Consider the following 13,694-nt stretch of genomic DNA (forward strand, 5'->3'; position numbering starts at 1 on the left):
CTCCAGGAATCAATTAACGACGAGCGCTTGCGGTAGCCATGTTACTTAAGGGAGCTCTTCTTTTACATACAGTATGCCTTGTAGCTTTTTTCTTTTTGCCTGTACTCAAGATGGCGGCGATGGAGCGGCCGTCACGTGACGCATGCGCCGTTTCCCGGATGTTGGTCTGTTGTCGGCGGCGGTTGTCGGGAGAGCGGTTGATGGGTCGTCTGGGACGGGAGTATCGCGGGACATGGACTGGAAGCAGGCGCTGAAGAGCCGCTTGGCCGCCAGCAATGACCGTGAGTGCGCGCGCAGGGATTTATAGCGGTGAGGCGGGAGGAGGAGGACAAGGACAACTGTCAGCGCCTTCCTTCTTCCCTCACGGACGGGCGGCGGAATGGCCAACTGACCGTTGGAGGCCGGTTGCTGGCCTTTGGCGCTTCCGCCCCCGGGCCGCCGTCCCTTCCGCGCAGCCCTTTCAGGGAAGTCTTTTAGGAGTTTCCAGTCCCCACCCTGAAAGGATTCTCTCCCCTCGTTAGCGGTGCCCCTGAGTGAACAGAAATAGCTACGTTCTCTGCCTTTGGCGGTTTTCTGACTCTCTTATTTCACCTTATTACTCTCCTTATAATTCATTTTTCCCCCTGCCGTACCTCTGTCGTAACCCTCATTCAAGGAGGTCAGGCCACCTTCCATGGGTTTCTCTCATTCTTCACAGCAAGCTTCTTCTTGAGGTGTGAAGTTGAGATAGGTAATTACTTTCCCCGTTTCATCGGGAGAGCTTCACAAGTGATTTGAAATCAGGTGTCTCTTGTCCAAGTCCAGCACAATGCCAATTACACCACACTGGACCCCATCTGTATTAACTAACTCTACCTGAAAATGGAAGACAGCATCTTGCTTCATAGTCATTCTAGACCTGTGTGTGTGTGGGTTTTTTTTGGGGGGGGGGGACTACAGTTCCCATCATCCCTGACCACTGGTTCTGCTAGCTAAGGATGGTGGGAGTTGTAGTCCAAGAACAGCTGGCTACATGAGCATAGCCAAGAATACTTACTGTAACTAACTGACCAGTTGTGTCGGTTTTGCCCCCCCAACAAATCCTCTCCCCCCCCCCCAAATACTGGCTATGCGCTTGGCTGGAAACCCAAATTTAGGAAACACTGTTGTAGACCAAGCACTTTTTTGTTTCTATTAGTATGCTACACTGTCATTGGGTTTGCGTTTACAATCCATAATTCAAGTTAAAATTCCTGTTCAGTCCACAGGCATGTGTGGAGGAAACAAGCCTACTCTTAGCATGATGACTTTTAACGCGTAGAATAAATTTTCACTTACTATTAGGCCACAATGATTTTCTGTTGCAGTTCGAATTTTTTTGCTTTAACGTCTTCTTGTTTTGGACCCAGTATTACATATTGGGAATTAAGATTGTGACAGGACGTCATTGATGGGGGCTTGACTCCGTCTTCAAATCCAACATGGTTCTAGAGTGGCTCTTAGATAGCTGCTACTGTATTATGTCGAAACAAAATAAAAAACTTCCTTCCAGTAGCACCTTAGAGACCAACTAAGTTTGTTATTGTTATGAGCTTTCGTGTGCATTCTGATGCACACGAAATCTCAAACCAATAACAAACTTAGTTGGTCTCTAAGGTGTTACTGGAAGGAAGTTTTTTATTTTGTTTCAACTATGGCAGACCAACACGGCTACCTACCTGTAACTGTATTATGTGACATTGATAAATAACTGCAGTTCCCTATGACACCCATACAGTCATCACTTTCCCTCCAATGATGAGGAATTATAATGTGACATTATAGGCCAGAAGTGGCAAGCCTTCAGGCCATATCTGACATACAAAGCTTTCTGTGGTCCACCAGCCCTCTGCCAAAATCAGGCAATAAAAATGTGTGCCTTTTCCTCCTGGCTATTGCTTTCCTTTCAAAGGCATCTCTTCTCGTTCTGATGTGATGCCATTGCTAAAATATCTTAACACTGAGGAAACAAGATGGGGAGGAATCCCCAGCCTTGCTCCTCTGTTGATCAGCTGAAGGGTGGGGTGTATGTCTGACTGTGTTTGCCCACCTGAAGGGTGAGGTGTATGTCTGAATGTGTTTGCCCACCTCTCTGAGGATGTGGTCTCTATGTGCCGTGACTGTGTGCATACAAACATTGTCTGAGGCAGTATGCTGGGAATCACAAGTGGGAGAGTACTATTGCCTCTTGTTCTGCTTGTTGGCTTCCTATAGACTTCTGATTGGCCACTGTGAGAAGAGGATGAGATAGGTATTTTGACAGATCCAGCATGACTATTCTTGCATTCTTAGTGAGTGTGCATTTTGCAATGCCCATCACTGTCACATAGCTCTCAGAAGGTCAGTCAACCCTTTGGGCAGACCTCTGGCCAAATAAGGTTCTAAACCACAGAGCCTAGGGCTTGCCGATTGGAAGGTCGGCAGTTCGAATCCCTGCGACAGGGTGAGCTCCCATTGTTTGATCCCAAATCCTGCCCACCTAGCAGTTCAAAAGCACACCAAGTGCAAGTAGATAAATAGGGAAGGTAAACAGCGTTTCCGTGCCCTGCTCTGGTTTGCCAGAAGCGGCTTAGTCATGCTGGCCACATGACCCGGAAGCTGTCTGTAGACAAACACCGGCTCCCTAGAGAGCGAGATGAGCACGCAACCCCAGAGTCATCTGCAACTGGACCTAAAGGTCAGGGGTACCTTTATCTTTACCCCTGTTACAAGCATTTGTATTGTCTTTACCAAAAGTAGTTGCTTACGCCATTACATTGTCTTGGGCCCTATGTTTAGACTAGCTTACCAGGCTGTGTGAGTTACAGATAGGTAGCCGTGTTGGTCTGCCATAGTCAAAACAAAACAAATTCCTTCCAGTAGCACCTTAAAGACCAACTAAGTCAGTTCTTGGTATGAGCTTTCGTGTGCATGTATATGTGTATCTGTGTATCTGAGGAAGTGTGCATGCACACGAAAGCTCATACCAAGAACTGACTTAGTTGGTCTTTAAGGTGCTACTGGAAGGAATTTGTTTTGTTCAGGCTGTGTGAGATATACAGTACTCTTTGAATCAGAACGGAAAGCCTTTCAGAGGATTGTTTGGGTGAAACAGATTAATAACTTTTTTGAGAACTTTAGAATTCCATGTCCCCAGGGAAAGTACTTTCCTAGTCCATCTCAATCTGGTAGATCCAGTGAATGGTACCCATAGCTGATATTTTCTTCCATGTAATGGCTTTGATTACATGACCATTAGGGATTGTCACACTTGAGTGCTTTCCTATTCTATATTTACTTATTTATGTTAGATGATTTATTGTATCATATATTGTAAAAAAAAAAAATGAACTGATCTACAACAAAATGTATTTTTGCTGTTTCTTAAAATGGATGGTAGAATCATAAAATTTAGAGCTGACAGAATGGGTCATGTAGGCCAATCCCCTGCAATGCATGGTACATGAGGCTAGGATTTTCCTTTTATTTCTGAAAAGTTTTGCCCCGCCTTTGAGGCCGCCAAGGCAGATCCCCAGTTAAAACACAAATAAAATAAAAAAGAGGGAGGAGATAAAAACAGACACAACAGTGACAGGGGAAGAGCATTGAGTCAATTAAAAAACTACAGTGCCACATCAGGAGATTAAAGAACTCAAAACACATTAAAAGCATACCCACCCAAAAGTCAGAAGAGAAAGGACCAGCCAAACCTCTTTCAGGAGGGAATTTCATAATCTGCTGCAGCTGCAAAGCCCTACTCTTGTGTCCCCTCCAACTGCACCTCCAAGGGTGGCAGAATACAGAACCAAGCAACCTCAAAAGTTGATCACCATTTGCAAGCAGGGCACCAGGCACATTTGTGAGCACCTCAAAAAGTGGGTGCCATTTTTTGTGCCTGGCTGACACTCAAGGTTTACTGAAATGTATGTGCTTTGAAGCCTCAAAGTATATGTTAAGGATAGACAAAATGTTAATGAGTTTAACAATAAAGAGTAGAGTATTTTGAAAACTGAAGTACAATACCAGTATTTTTATTGTAAACACCAAATTAAACATGTATTAACAATTTCTTCTAAAAATGTGATATTAACAGTGTGTCACTTATGTGAATTGTGTATTAGTTCATGCTTATCAAAATAATAAATAAAAAGTGTTGCCGACCCCCCTGCCCCGTGGTGACTAGACATTCTGTTTTGGCGCCCACAACCCAGGTTCCAGAAGCCATTTGGCTCCTAGCTTTTCTATCCCAGTTTCTAACACTGATTCATTGTGCTATCTCAGCTCCCTTTTAAGAGGCTAGAAAAGGCCTTCAGTGTTCCTCTCCCTATGGGGCTGTTAGGATTGCATTTCTCTATGTTAAATGGCTAAGAGAGGTTGCTACTAAAATGCATAAAATATTATGCAAGATTGACACTGGAATTCTAAAATTGACGAGGGACTGAACTACATGTGGACACAATTTATGGAAAAACCCATTTATAAATTGCTCTGAGAGGAGGAAAATAGCTCTGAGAGGAGATTCTTAACTTCCCCTTCAACTGGCTAAACCACTCACCATGACATGTTTTTTTCTACCTGTAGAGTTACAAATATATGTGTGTCTCAAAGCATCCATCAGACTTCTCTTACAAGTAAATAGAAATAATATGTTGTTCTGCCCTAAAACCTGCAACCCTTCTCAATCTGTTAGCACAGCTGTTGTGATGTAGTAGAACATTCTAACAGCTCTGGGAAAGAGCTCAACAATAGCTTTTTGATAATTACTAAAGCTTATATGGACAAAGTGAAAAGTCACTCTGGGAGGCAAAGCTTTCATGGGAACTGTTGTATGCTCTTAGCAGGAAGGGATTTTGCAGCCAACGTTGCTTTGGAGACTGAGAGAATATTGGGCAGAGAAGCCAGAGTGTTTGCTTGTGTGTGTGTTTCAAACAGGTATGTGAGATTTGACAAATCATTTGGCTGCAAGTCTCTGGCATAATTATACAAAAGCAGAAATAAATATTTTGCATATGGAAGTACATTTTGCTATGAAATGTAATGCATCCCATATTACATTAACTAGCTAAAAGGAGTGATCAAGAGCTGAAGGATGAAGAGATGGAGCTGTTTACAAAATACTACCTGGAATGGAAAGGAGGGAGGAAAAATGCCAGTACATCCTATATGAGCATACCACGATTTTATTATAGGGTAAGTATGGTTTTCAGTTCTCATTTGCTCTCCAGTTTAAAAGGGGGAAAGTGTTAACCTTTGTTCTGTGGAATCAATTTACTAGTTTCGTATTACCAAAGGGAATTAAGCACACACATTAATTGGTTCCTTTCACTACAAAGTCCATTGACATAAATAGCCTAGATAATCAAGGAGAGGAGTCCTACTCTATTTTGTTTTGCACAAAAGTGTTGTTTAAAACAGATTTCCATAACTAAGATTTTCTGTGGTTGACTCATAGATTCTACTCCAAATAATTAATTCTTACACACACACACAACACACACACACACTTCTTCCATCTGAGTAATCTCAGAGCAGTTTGCAAAAAAAATAAAAAATCAGTAAGGTAGAATAATATTAAAACATGAAACTACTGTAAAATTCTATCTGCTGTAGCCAGCAATGTGTCCTATTCAAAGGTGGAAATTAGTAACCATCAAATGCCTAGGTAAGCTTATAGGTCTCAAGCAGGTATCAAAAGCTCATCAGAGTCAGTGCCTGCCTTATTTCAAAAGGGATCAAGTTCCATAGAGCAGGCACCATTACAGAAACGGAACCCCCTCTGTTTGCTGCATATCATGGCTTAACTAACAGCAGTACCACCAGTAGAGCTCCCACCCCACCCCCAGTGGTATGGGCAAACAAGCAGGTATACATGGCAGCCAATGTTCTTTTAGCTATCCAGACCCATTCTGAATAATACTGCATTCTTAGTAGACAGAGATAATACATTACAGTTTTTGTCTATGTATACCGTGTCTGGATGGGGGGTGGGATACGAATCCTCTACTACTTGTCCAAGTGAATTCGCTGATCAGTGCAGCTGCTTCTTACAGGTTTGTGGTGTAAAGAGGGCCTGTTAAAAGTTTCACCAGTAAGCTTTAACCATTTTGCATTATGTGTTCAACAGGGTGGATTGATTAAAATACATGATTTAAAGTGGCCTTTTAAATCAGTGTGATTTAAATAAGCAATAAAAGGCCACTTTAAATCATTAATTTAAATCAAGTTTCCCACCTGTACTACTTCAGATATTTCCAGAATAAATGTGCAATTATGACCACTAAAGCATGTTAATGTTCAACCAAATAGAATATTATTTACACTGCTGTGTCATTCTTATAATCAGACCTTTTGTCACTGTATATGTTTTGCATGCTATTTTTTTCTTACTGAAAGTGGGAACATAGAATCATAGAATTGTATGAAGGGGATCTCAAGGGATCTAGTCCAATCCCTTGCAGTGCAGGAATCTCAACTAACACATCCATGACACATGACCATCCGACATCTGCATAAAAATGTCCAATGGTGGTGAGTCCACCACAGGTTTCCAATTTTCCCTTAGAAGGTCTTTCTTACAAACAGGAGAGTTTGTGAAGTTAACACTGCAATTCTATGCATATCTGCTGAGAAGAAAGTCCGATTGAGTTTCTATGGTGCTCACTCTCAGGGAAATACTGTAGGTGTAGGATTGTAACCTGGCACTGTTCATGAGGGAGGCTTCATCATCAGATCTCCATCCCCAGTGCTGAGGTGCACCCTGTGACATCAGATCCATGCTATGGTCCCAGGAACATCCTCCCAGAGTCCATAAGCTTGCAGCTTAACTCTAGAACTAGGATTATTTAAGAGAAACTTAGTATTTACAATTGTTTTTTATTATCATCATCATCATTATCATCATCATCATCATCATTATCATATTTATCTTTATACCCCAGCTTTTTCCCTGATGGGGTTCAAGGAAGCTTCTAGATAAAATTAAGAACCATTGAAAACGGAAAAAACAATCATTAAAAGCAATTAAACATTGATAGAATTAAAACTATACACATATATAAAATGGGATTCAAGGTGGCTTCCAGGTAAAATTAAGAACCATTAAAAACAGAAAAAACAATCATTAGAAGCAATTAAACATTGATATAATAAACATTGATATAATTTCACATATATAAAATCTGTTAAAACCATGCCAGTAATTACAATAAAAACAGCATGGCACCAGCCCTTTCATTAAAAGCAGTCAGTTCCCAAAAGCCTATTGGAACAAGCAAGTCTTCACCTGTTGGCGGAAGGACAATGGGGAGGGAGCACAAGTGTATTTCAAAGATTGCAATGTTGCTCTGTTGTGCAAATGTCTGCACCTCTTTTACTTCAATTGAATGCTGTTGAACATCTATTCAGACAGATTGGTATGCTGGAAGCATCTGTCCTGAGTGGCAGGGTCTTGTCTCATGTTACATTTTTGGACAGTTTATCCTGTGGTTTCTTGTCTCATGCTTCTTGGTACATCAAGTGTGGGGAAAGAAGCCTACCTTGGTGTAGGGGGAAACCCTGTTCTTGTATTTGAGGAAGACTGAGAGATTTGTTACCCCAAATTCTTGGGTTTTGTAAAACCCTGTCCAAAACATTCATGTGCTAACCATTCTCTTGGGGATTCTGCCCTCTGTTCATTGCATCTAGCATGGCAAGTACTTGGGAGAGTCCTCTTCTCCTCTGCTGTCCCTTCTTTTGGAAGTGACTTTGCAGCACAGAGCTGTTTGAGACCTGCAGGCACAGACACACAGTGCAGATCTCTGCCCTGGACTCAGTCTGCAGAGACCACTTTGCCTTTTTTCTCCAGGAACCATTCCCAACTGTTATGGAGCGAGAACTGCAAGGCAAATCCAAATCATCTGGTCGGGCCCCTCGTGGCCCCACCTGGACAGATGAGGAGACCAGAGTCCTATTGGGTCACTGGAATACCTTGCTGATCCAGCGCCGGGTTCAGAACATGCCCACCAACAGTGATTTGTATGCTGTCCTAGCCAAGAAGATGGCTGAGGAGGGATTCCTACGCACGCGAATCCAGTGCAACAACCGGATCCGAGATCTTCGCAAAGCATATCGCAAGGCAAAGGATGCTATGGGCAAGGCAGGGGCCACGCCAGTTCGCTGTCGCTTCTTCAGGGAGCTGGATGAGATCTGTGGAGGAGAAACAGAAACTGGCCCCTCTTCAGTGAGTCAGGCTATGAGACTGCAGCCCTCCACCACCACAGTTCAACCAGGGCCTTCCTGGCAACCTATACCAGAAACTTCCTGGAAGGTGGAAGAGGACTCTGAGATGGAAGCAACCTTTGAAGGACTCAGTGATGCCACACAGCCCCTCCAGGAGGTGCTGAAGATTAAGGTGGAATCTGAACTTGAAGAGGTTGCTTCCTTTCAGCTGCCCCTGCAGCCTGTTTCTTCATCTTCCTCCAGCACAGTGGCAACTGCATCTGCCTTGGAGGAAGAACTACCATCCGCTTTCCAAGAACCAGACACCCTAATGCCTGCCAGGTCAGCTTCTGCTCAGGCTCCACAGCTATTGCCAACCAGTTGCAATTCAGAACAGAGGTTAAAAGCAGGAGTCCAGGACAAAGTACTCATAGGTGAGTCTTTTTAATCATTTGTACACATTTCTCTCTGAAGGAATACCCACTGCTCTAATTAAGCTTCTATTTCTCTTTGCTTCAGGCTTTTAATCTAACAATGTATGGAAAGAGAGGAGGGTTCATCATGTTACTATATTTGGTCATGGCTAGAGTTGTCTTTGAAATTCCTCCTCAGCTCTTCCACGTAGTTAATTTCACTTCCATAGTAAAGTGTCCTCAAATTGGTCATGTCCTTAACCTAATTTCTGCTGACAGGCCCAAGGTTTTACTGGATGAAGCTTCTGCTTCTCTTTCTAAAGGAATCCTTTATTATGGATTGAAGAAGGCGGTTACAAAATTCACCTGCACACTGGACATTTGTTTCAACTGTCACTGAAACTATTTTGGCTTGCAAACATGAAATCATAGTGGGATATTCTATTGCCATCAATCAACCTATTGTTGTTGTTACCAGATAAGGGGTCCCAATTACAAAGACTGGCTAGACATATTACCAATGACATTACCACTAAAAGCATTCCTTTTTCTGTCCTCTTATTTGCTAACCATAAATATAAATTATCTTGCTAACATACCCAGTTGGAGGTAGCGACGTGATAGCAGAAAGTTCCATCTCCTTGAACTCCTTCCCTCCTAATTTCTGTTTTGTTTACAATAACTGTGTTCATGTACTCTTACTCCTCCTTATTAATGCTTCTTCATTTCTTGGAGGTAAATTAATCATTTGTGTGTGTGTGTTTGTTTTCTTTCCCCCCCAAAACAGGGAGACCAACAGGTGACCCAGAGGCAGCACTCAGGCAACCAGTGCCAGCCATGGACAGGGTGGCACAGATGAGGGCTAGAAGACGCCGGGCCAGGGAGGACACCATAGACCGCCTGCTGGAGGAGATAAGAGCTGGAAGGGAGGCCATGGACACAACCTTCCGACTCTTCCTTGAACAGCAGCGCTCATTTCAGAACAGCCTCATCCGGGAGATGCGACTGGCGAGGCGAGAACAGCGTCAGGCTGCTGAAGCTGAGCTCCGGGCTCGCCAGGAAGAGTGGCAACAGCAGAGGACTCAACGGATCCTGGACACAAACAGAACTGATGCCGAGATAGTTCGATTCCGCCAAGAGCTCAATCTCCTTAGACACAATTTTATAGATTTCTTTTCAGCAGCAAGATCTTTCCCCGCAGAAACCTCTCCTGTGCCTGCCCAGGGGGAGAGTCCTGGCCCTTCTCGATCACACCAGGAAGGCTACACACCCAGAGCAACTGAAGTGCAAGCATCTCTTCCAGGCCCATGGGTGCTCGGTGTGCCTTCAAGGGGGAGGAGAGGGAGACCAAGGAGACGTGGTGGTGCTACCAGGAAGCAGGTCCACAGAGAGTAATCACCATGTGACTGAGCTAGTGCTTTTGATGGTCTGCTCATGGAACTGGTGCTATTCAACATTCTGTCTACCTCTTTTATTTCTGCACTGACTGTCAACCTCTTTGGTTTCTTCAACTTTTTAAAATGTACTTGAATACACTCAGTGTTACAGCTTGCATTGCTTTTTGTCCTTATGTAGCAATGGTAATTTTTATTGTATGCTTTCCAGTGATTCTGTAATTTTCTTCTTTTCCTTCAGTTTCTGCAATAAATTCTTTATTCACAGAAAATTTTGTCATATACTTTAATGTCAGGTGACGGTGCACATAAATCTGATAGGTGGGCCTTACAAATGTGAGTAGAAGTTTGAATCTGGTTTGCAGTTAGGCTCAGATTATTGATGGGAAGGGGTGAATGTGCACATTCAGCTACACACAAGGCATTCTACAATTCATTTAAATTTGCCCCATTATTTGAAGTGTGCAATAGCAAATACATAGTATTCTTGATCAAAAATCTTCATAAATATGATCAGCTTTTTATTATACATAAAAGCTGGTCAAATTGACTAAAATCCTAAATCCAAAGATCCTTGTAGTTAGATTACTGCAATGCATTATACGTGGGGCTCTGAAGACGGTTTGGAAACCTCAGCTAGTACAGAATTCAGTGGTCAGGTTGCTCACCGGGGCCGGAAGGGCTGAGCATATAAAACCAATTCTGACCTGACTGCACTGACTGCCAATTAGTTTCCAGGTCCAATGTAAAATGCTGCTTTTGACCTATAAAGCCTTAAATGGCTCAGGACTGCAATACCTCAAGGACTGCTGCTCCCCGTATGAACCAACCCAGATGCTGCAAACTTAATCTTAGGCCCCTTTTTGTGGACTCCTGCATGAGAAGTCTCAAGGATGACCTGTTTGTGGAATGCTGTTCCCAGGGAAGCTCATTTGGTACCATTTGTATGTCTTTAGGCACCAGGCAAAAACTCTCCTCTATAACCAGGCCTTTGGTCTTTAATTATCCTTGGCCCCCTCTGCCTCAGTATGCTGGAGCAACTCAGCCGGAGGGAGGTCCATCTCCTACTGTATAATGGGTACACAAGGTGGGATAAAAATTGAGAGTTCTTAACATAAAGTGACTTCCATACTGTATTTTCAAAGGTGCAGGGGCGACAGGCTTCTGAACAGTGGTTGCCCTGCACTTGTCAAATCAGATTGACTAACTGGGGCTCCTTAGAATAATCTCCCCTGATCTGATGACCTCCCATTGTAGTTGGACTACAACTTCTGTCATCCCCAGCCAGCATGGACCAGTGGATCTGACTCCAAATAAGGCTGTTTCTTACAATCTTATGTAGCAGAACTGTGCCTTGCCTTACTGAGGTTTCTTCAGAGGATGGTGGAATGGGAAGGAGACACACACCTGACCTTCTGGCAAGAGAAGAACCTCTTTTCATTGTTGCCTCTTAGCCACTCCCTGCTAAAAGCTGCATTGGTTATGGAGTGGAGATGGGCTAGTTCAGGAAATCAGATTTACCCTGTCCATTTTGACACATCTACTTGTCAAAAGAAGAGAAAACAAACCTACAAATAAAGTGACTTCATGCAATAATTCCTGTAGCACGGATGTAATCAGTTTTGAGCTATACATTGTAGTTTTGAGTTTTCAAAAGGATGTGAAAAGGACTGATTCTATTTTGCAGGCTTGCTTCATTTTGTTGTGGTGGGACCTTGCATATTGTTGTCAAGCTTTAATACTCAAAGATTTTTAACTTGTAGAATCATGTGTTTACCGTATATAAAAGTTATATTAGGCACATATTAGACTTGGGAGTTTGAATTCACTATTGCTATGCCAACATGCAGACAATTTAAAAATAGTTGGGACAGCTGACATACACATCAATCTACTGTTTTTCTTTGCCCCCTTTGCATATTGAAGAAAAGTCGACTAATTTCTGTTGTGGCCACAAACCATGTTTGCATGCAATTTTTACTGTAATTGCCCAGCCTGGGTTCTGGTCAGTAGAGTTGTACCACACTACAAATAACATTCATTTCTTTCTTTCTTTAGTTGCCAGCAGAAGATGAAATTTTATTACAGAAACTAAGAGAAGAATCCAGAGCAGTCTTTTTGCAGAGAAAAAGCAGAGAACTACTAGATAATGAAGAACTGCAAGTAAGGGGAAAAAATGTGTTTCTTAATCTCAGGTAAACAATTCTTGATCATTTTGTCTTGCAATAGTTCCCTAACTTTTTGCCTCCATCCCCTTTTTAAGAATTTGTGGTTTCTGCTGGACAAACATCAGACATCACCCATGATGGGAGATGAAGCAATGATCAACTATGAAAGTTTCCTGAAAGTTGGTGAGAAAGCTGGATCCAAGTGCAAGTAAGGCACCTATATTTTCAGGACTTACACTAGTCTGCCCTTAGCTTAAGAGTTCTAGATTGTCTTGGTCAACATTCAAATTGCAGGTTGTTATGACTTAATTTTTATTTCTCCCTATGTGTGCTTCTTTAAATTTGTAGGCAGCTCTTTAGAAGAGCTGTTAGAACACACGGGAACTTAGGAAGCTGCCTTATACCAAGCTCATTGGTCCATCTAGCTAAATATTGTCTACACTGACTGGCACAGTGACCCTTCAGGATTTCAGAGAGGGTTCTCTCCTCATGGCCTACAGACCAGTTCAGCTTTGGGGAGCAGTTATAAGAGCCAGGGGTGGCAGTGGCTGATGACTAGTGAGCCTGACAGTAGAAATCTATGGACTGGACCAGTTCAATAGTAGTGCTGATACTGGTGGTGGTGGGCAAATAGTACCTCAGGAATGAGTTAAGCCTTTGTACATCCCTGATTGCTCATATTCTACCTCACGGTAAAATTCACGTAGTTCTGCAAGAATATATTGTTGGCTGTCAGAAGGAAGTTCTGATAAAAACATCATTTGAGCAGCTGTAAAGTGGTTGGAGGGGAAATACCATTATAGGTAGCAAAATAAGTTGTTTTTTGCTGTGACCTTGTACGCCGTAGGGCAGCAGAGTGCTTTTATGTGTTTGGCAGAAGCATCCTGATAGTGAGTATAGGACAGCAATCGTTGGCATACTCATGGCTTCTTACCAAAACTGAGGTGAAAGCTCAAGCTGGTCAAATAGCAAGCAGATGATGTGAGAGAGGTATTGAAGAGGATACATTTTGTCAAGACTTGATGCTTGCAGAGCTTATTATAATATTTCTTCAGGATATAGCACCTTCTGAGGGGCTCTAACAATGTGGGCGTTCAATCCACAACCTCAAACCCAATTTGATGGTGGTTTTCAATACTTCCCAGTGCAGCAGTGGTAACTGCAAATCCAGCCACATGGAAAGCCATACCTGTGGAATAGCTTCATGCTTGGTTCATTAGATTTTTCACCACACTGTTGTTGCTTTTACTTGTAGTTGTTTGCATGGTGAACATTTCTGGAACTGTGTGGGAAGTTGCTTTCCATAAGGATCTGCCTTCTGTTTCTAGGTGTAAATCAGGCCTAATCAGGTGTGAATCAGGCGGGGGCGGGGGGGGGGCTGCTGAGCTTGGTTGCTGCAAGTTCATGTACTGTAATTCATGTACTGGAACTTACGTCAGATTAGCATTCAAACTAGGATGTGGCTCTGAGACATTGCTTAGGCTTTTGGTTAATTATTACTATTTGGATCAGGAACGAAAAGCAGT

General features: G+C 42.8%; 1 protein-coding gene across 3 annotated transcripts in view; it reads left to right on the forward strand.

Moving 5' to 3' along the window:
• PPP2R3C (protein phosphatase 2 regulatory subunit B''gamma) overlaps positions 1–13,694 on the forward strand; it is a 25,049-nt gene continuing 11,355 nt past the window's right edge. Inside the window, exons 1-4 of one of the 3 annotated variants that reach the window (XM_081862047.1) lie at positions 1–281; positions 5,060–5,187; positions 7,841–8,627; positions 9,394–10,272. In XM_081862047.1, the coding sequence (XP_081718173.1) occupies positions 143–281; positions 5,060–5,187; positions 7,841–8,627; positions 9,394–10,001 (1,662 nt within the window). In that variant the 5' untranslated portion in view covers positions 1–142 and the 3' untranslated portion in view covers positions 10,002–10,272. The other 2 variants (XM_081862049.1, XM_081862048.1) reach the window with 2 other exon arrangements.

The sequence above is a fragment of the Podarcis erhardii genome (assembly GCF_964252035.2).
Source record: "Podarcis erhardii genome assembly, chromosome: 1".
Lineage (NCBI taxonomy): Eukaryota > Metazoa > Chordata > Lepidosauria > Squamata > Lacertidae > Podarcis > Podarcis erhardii.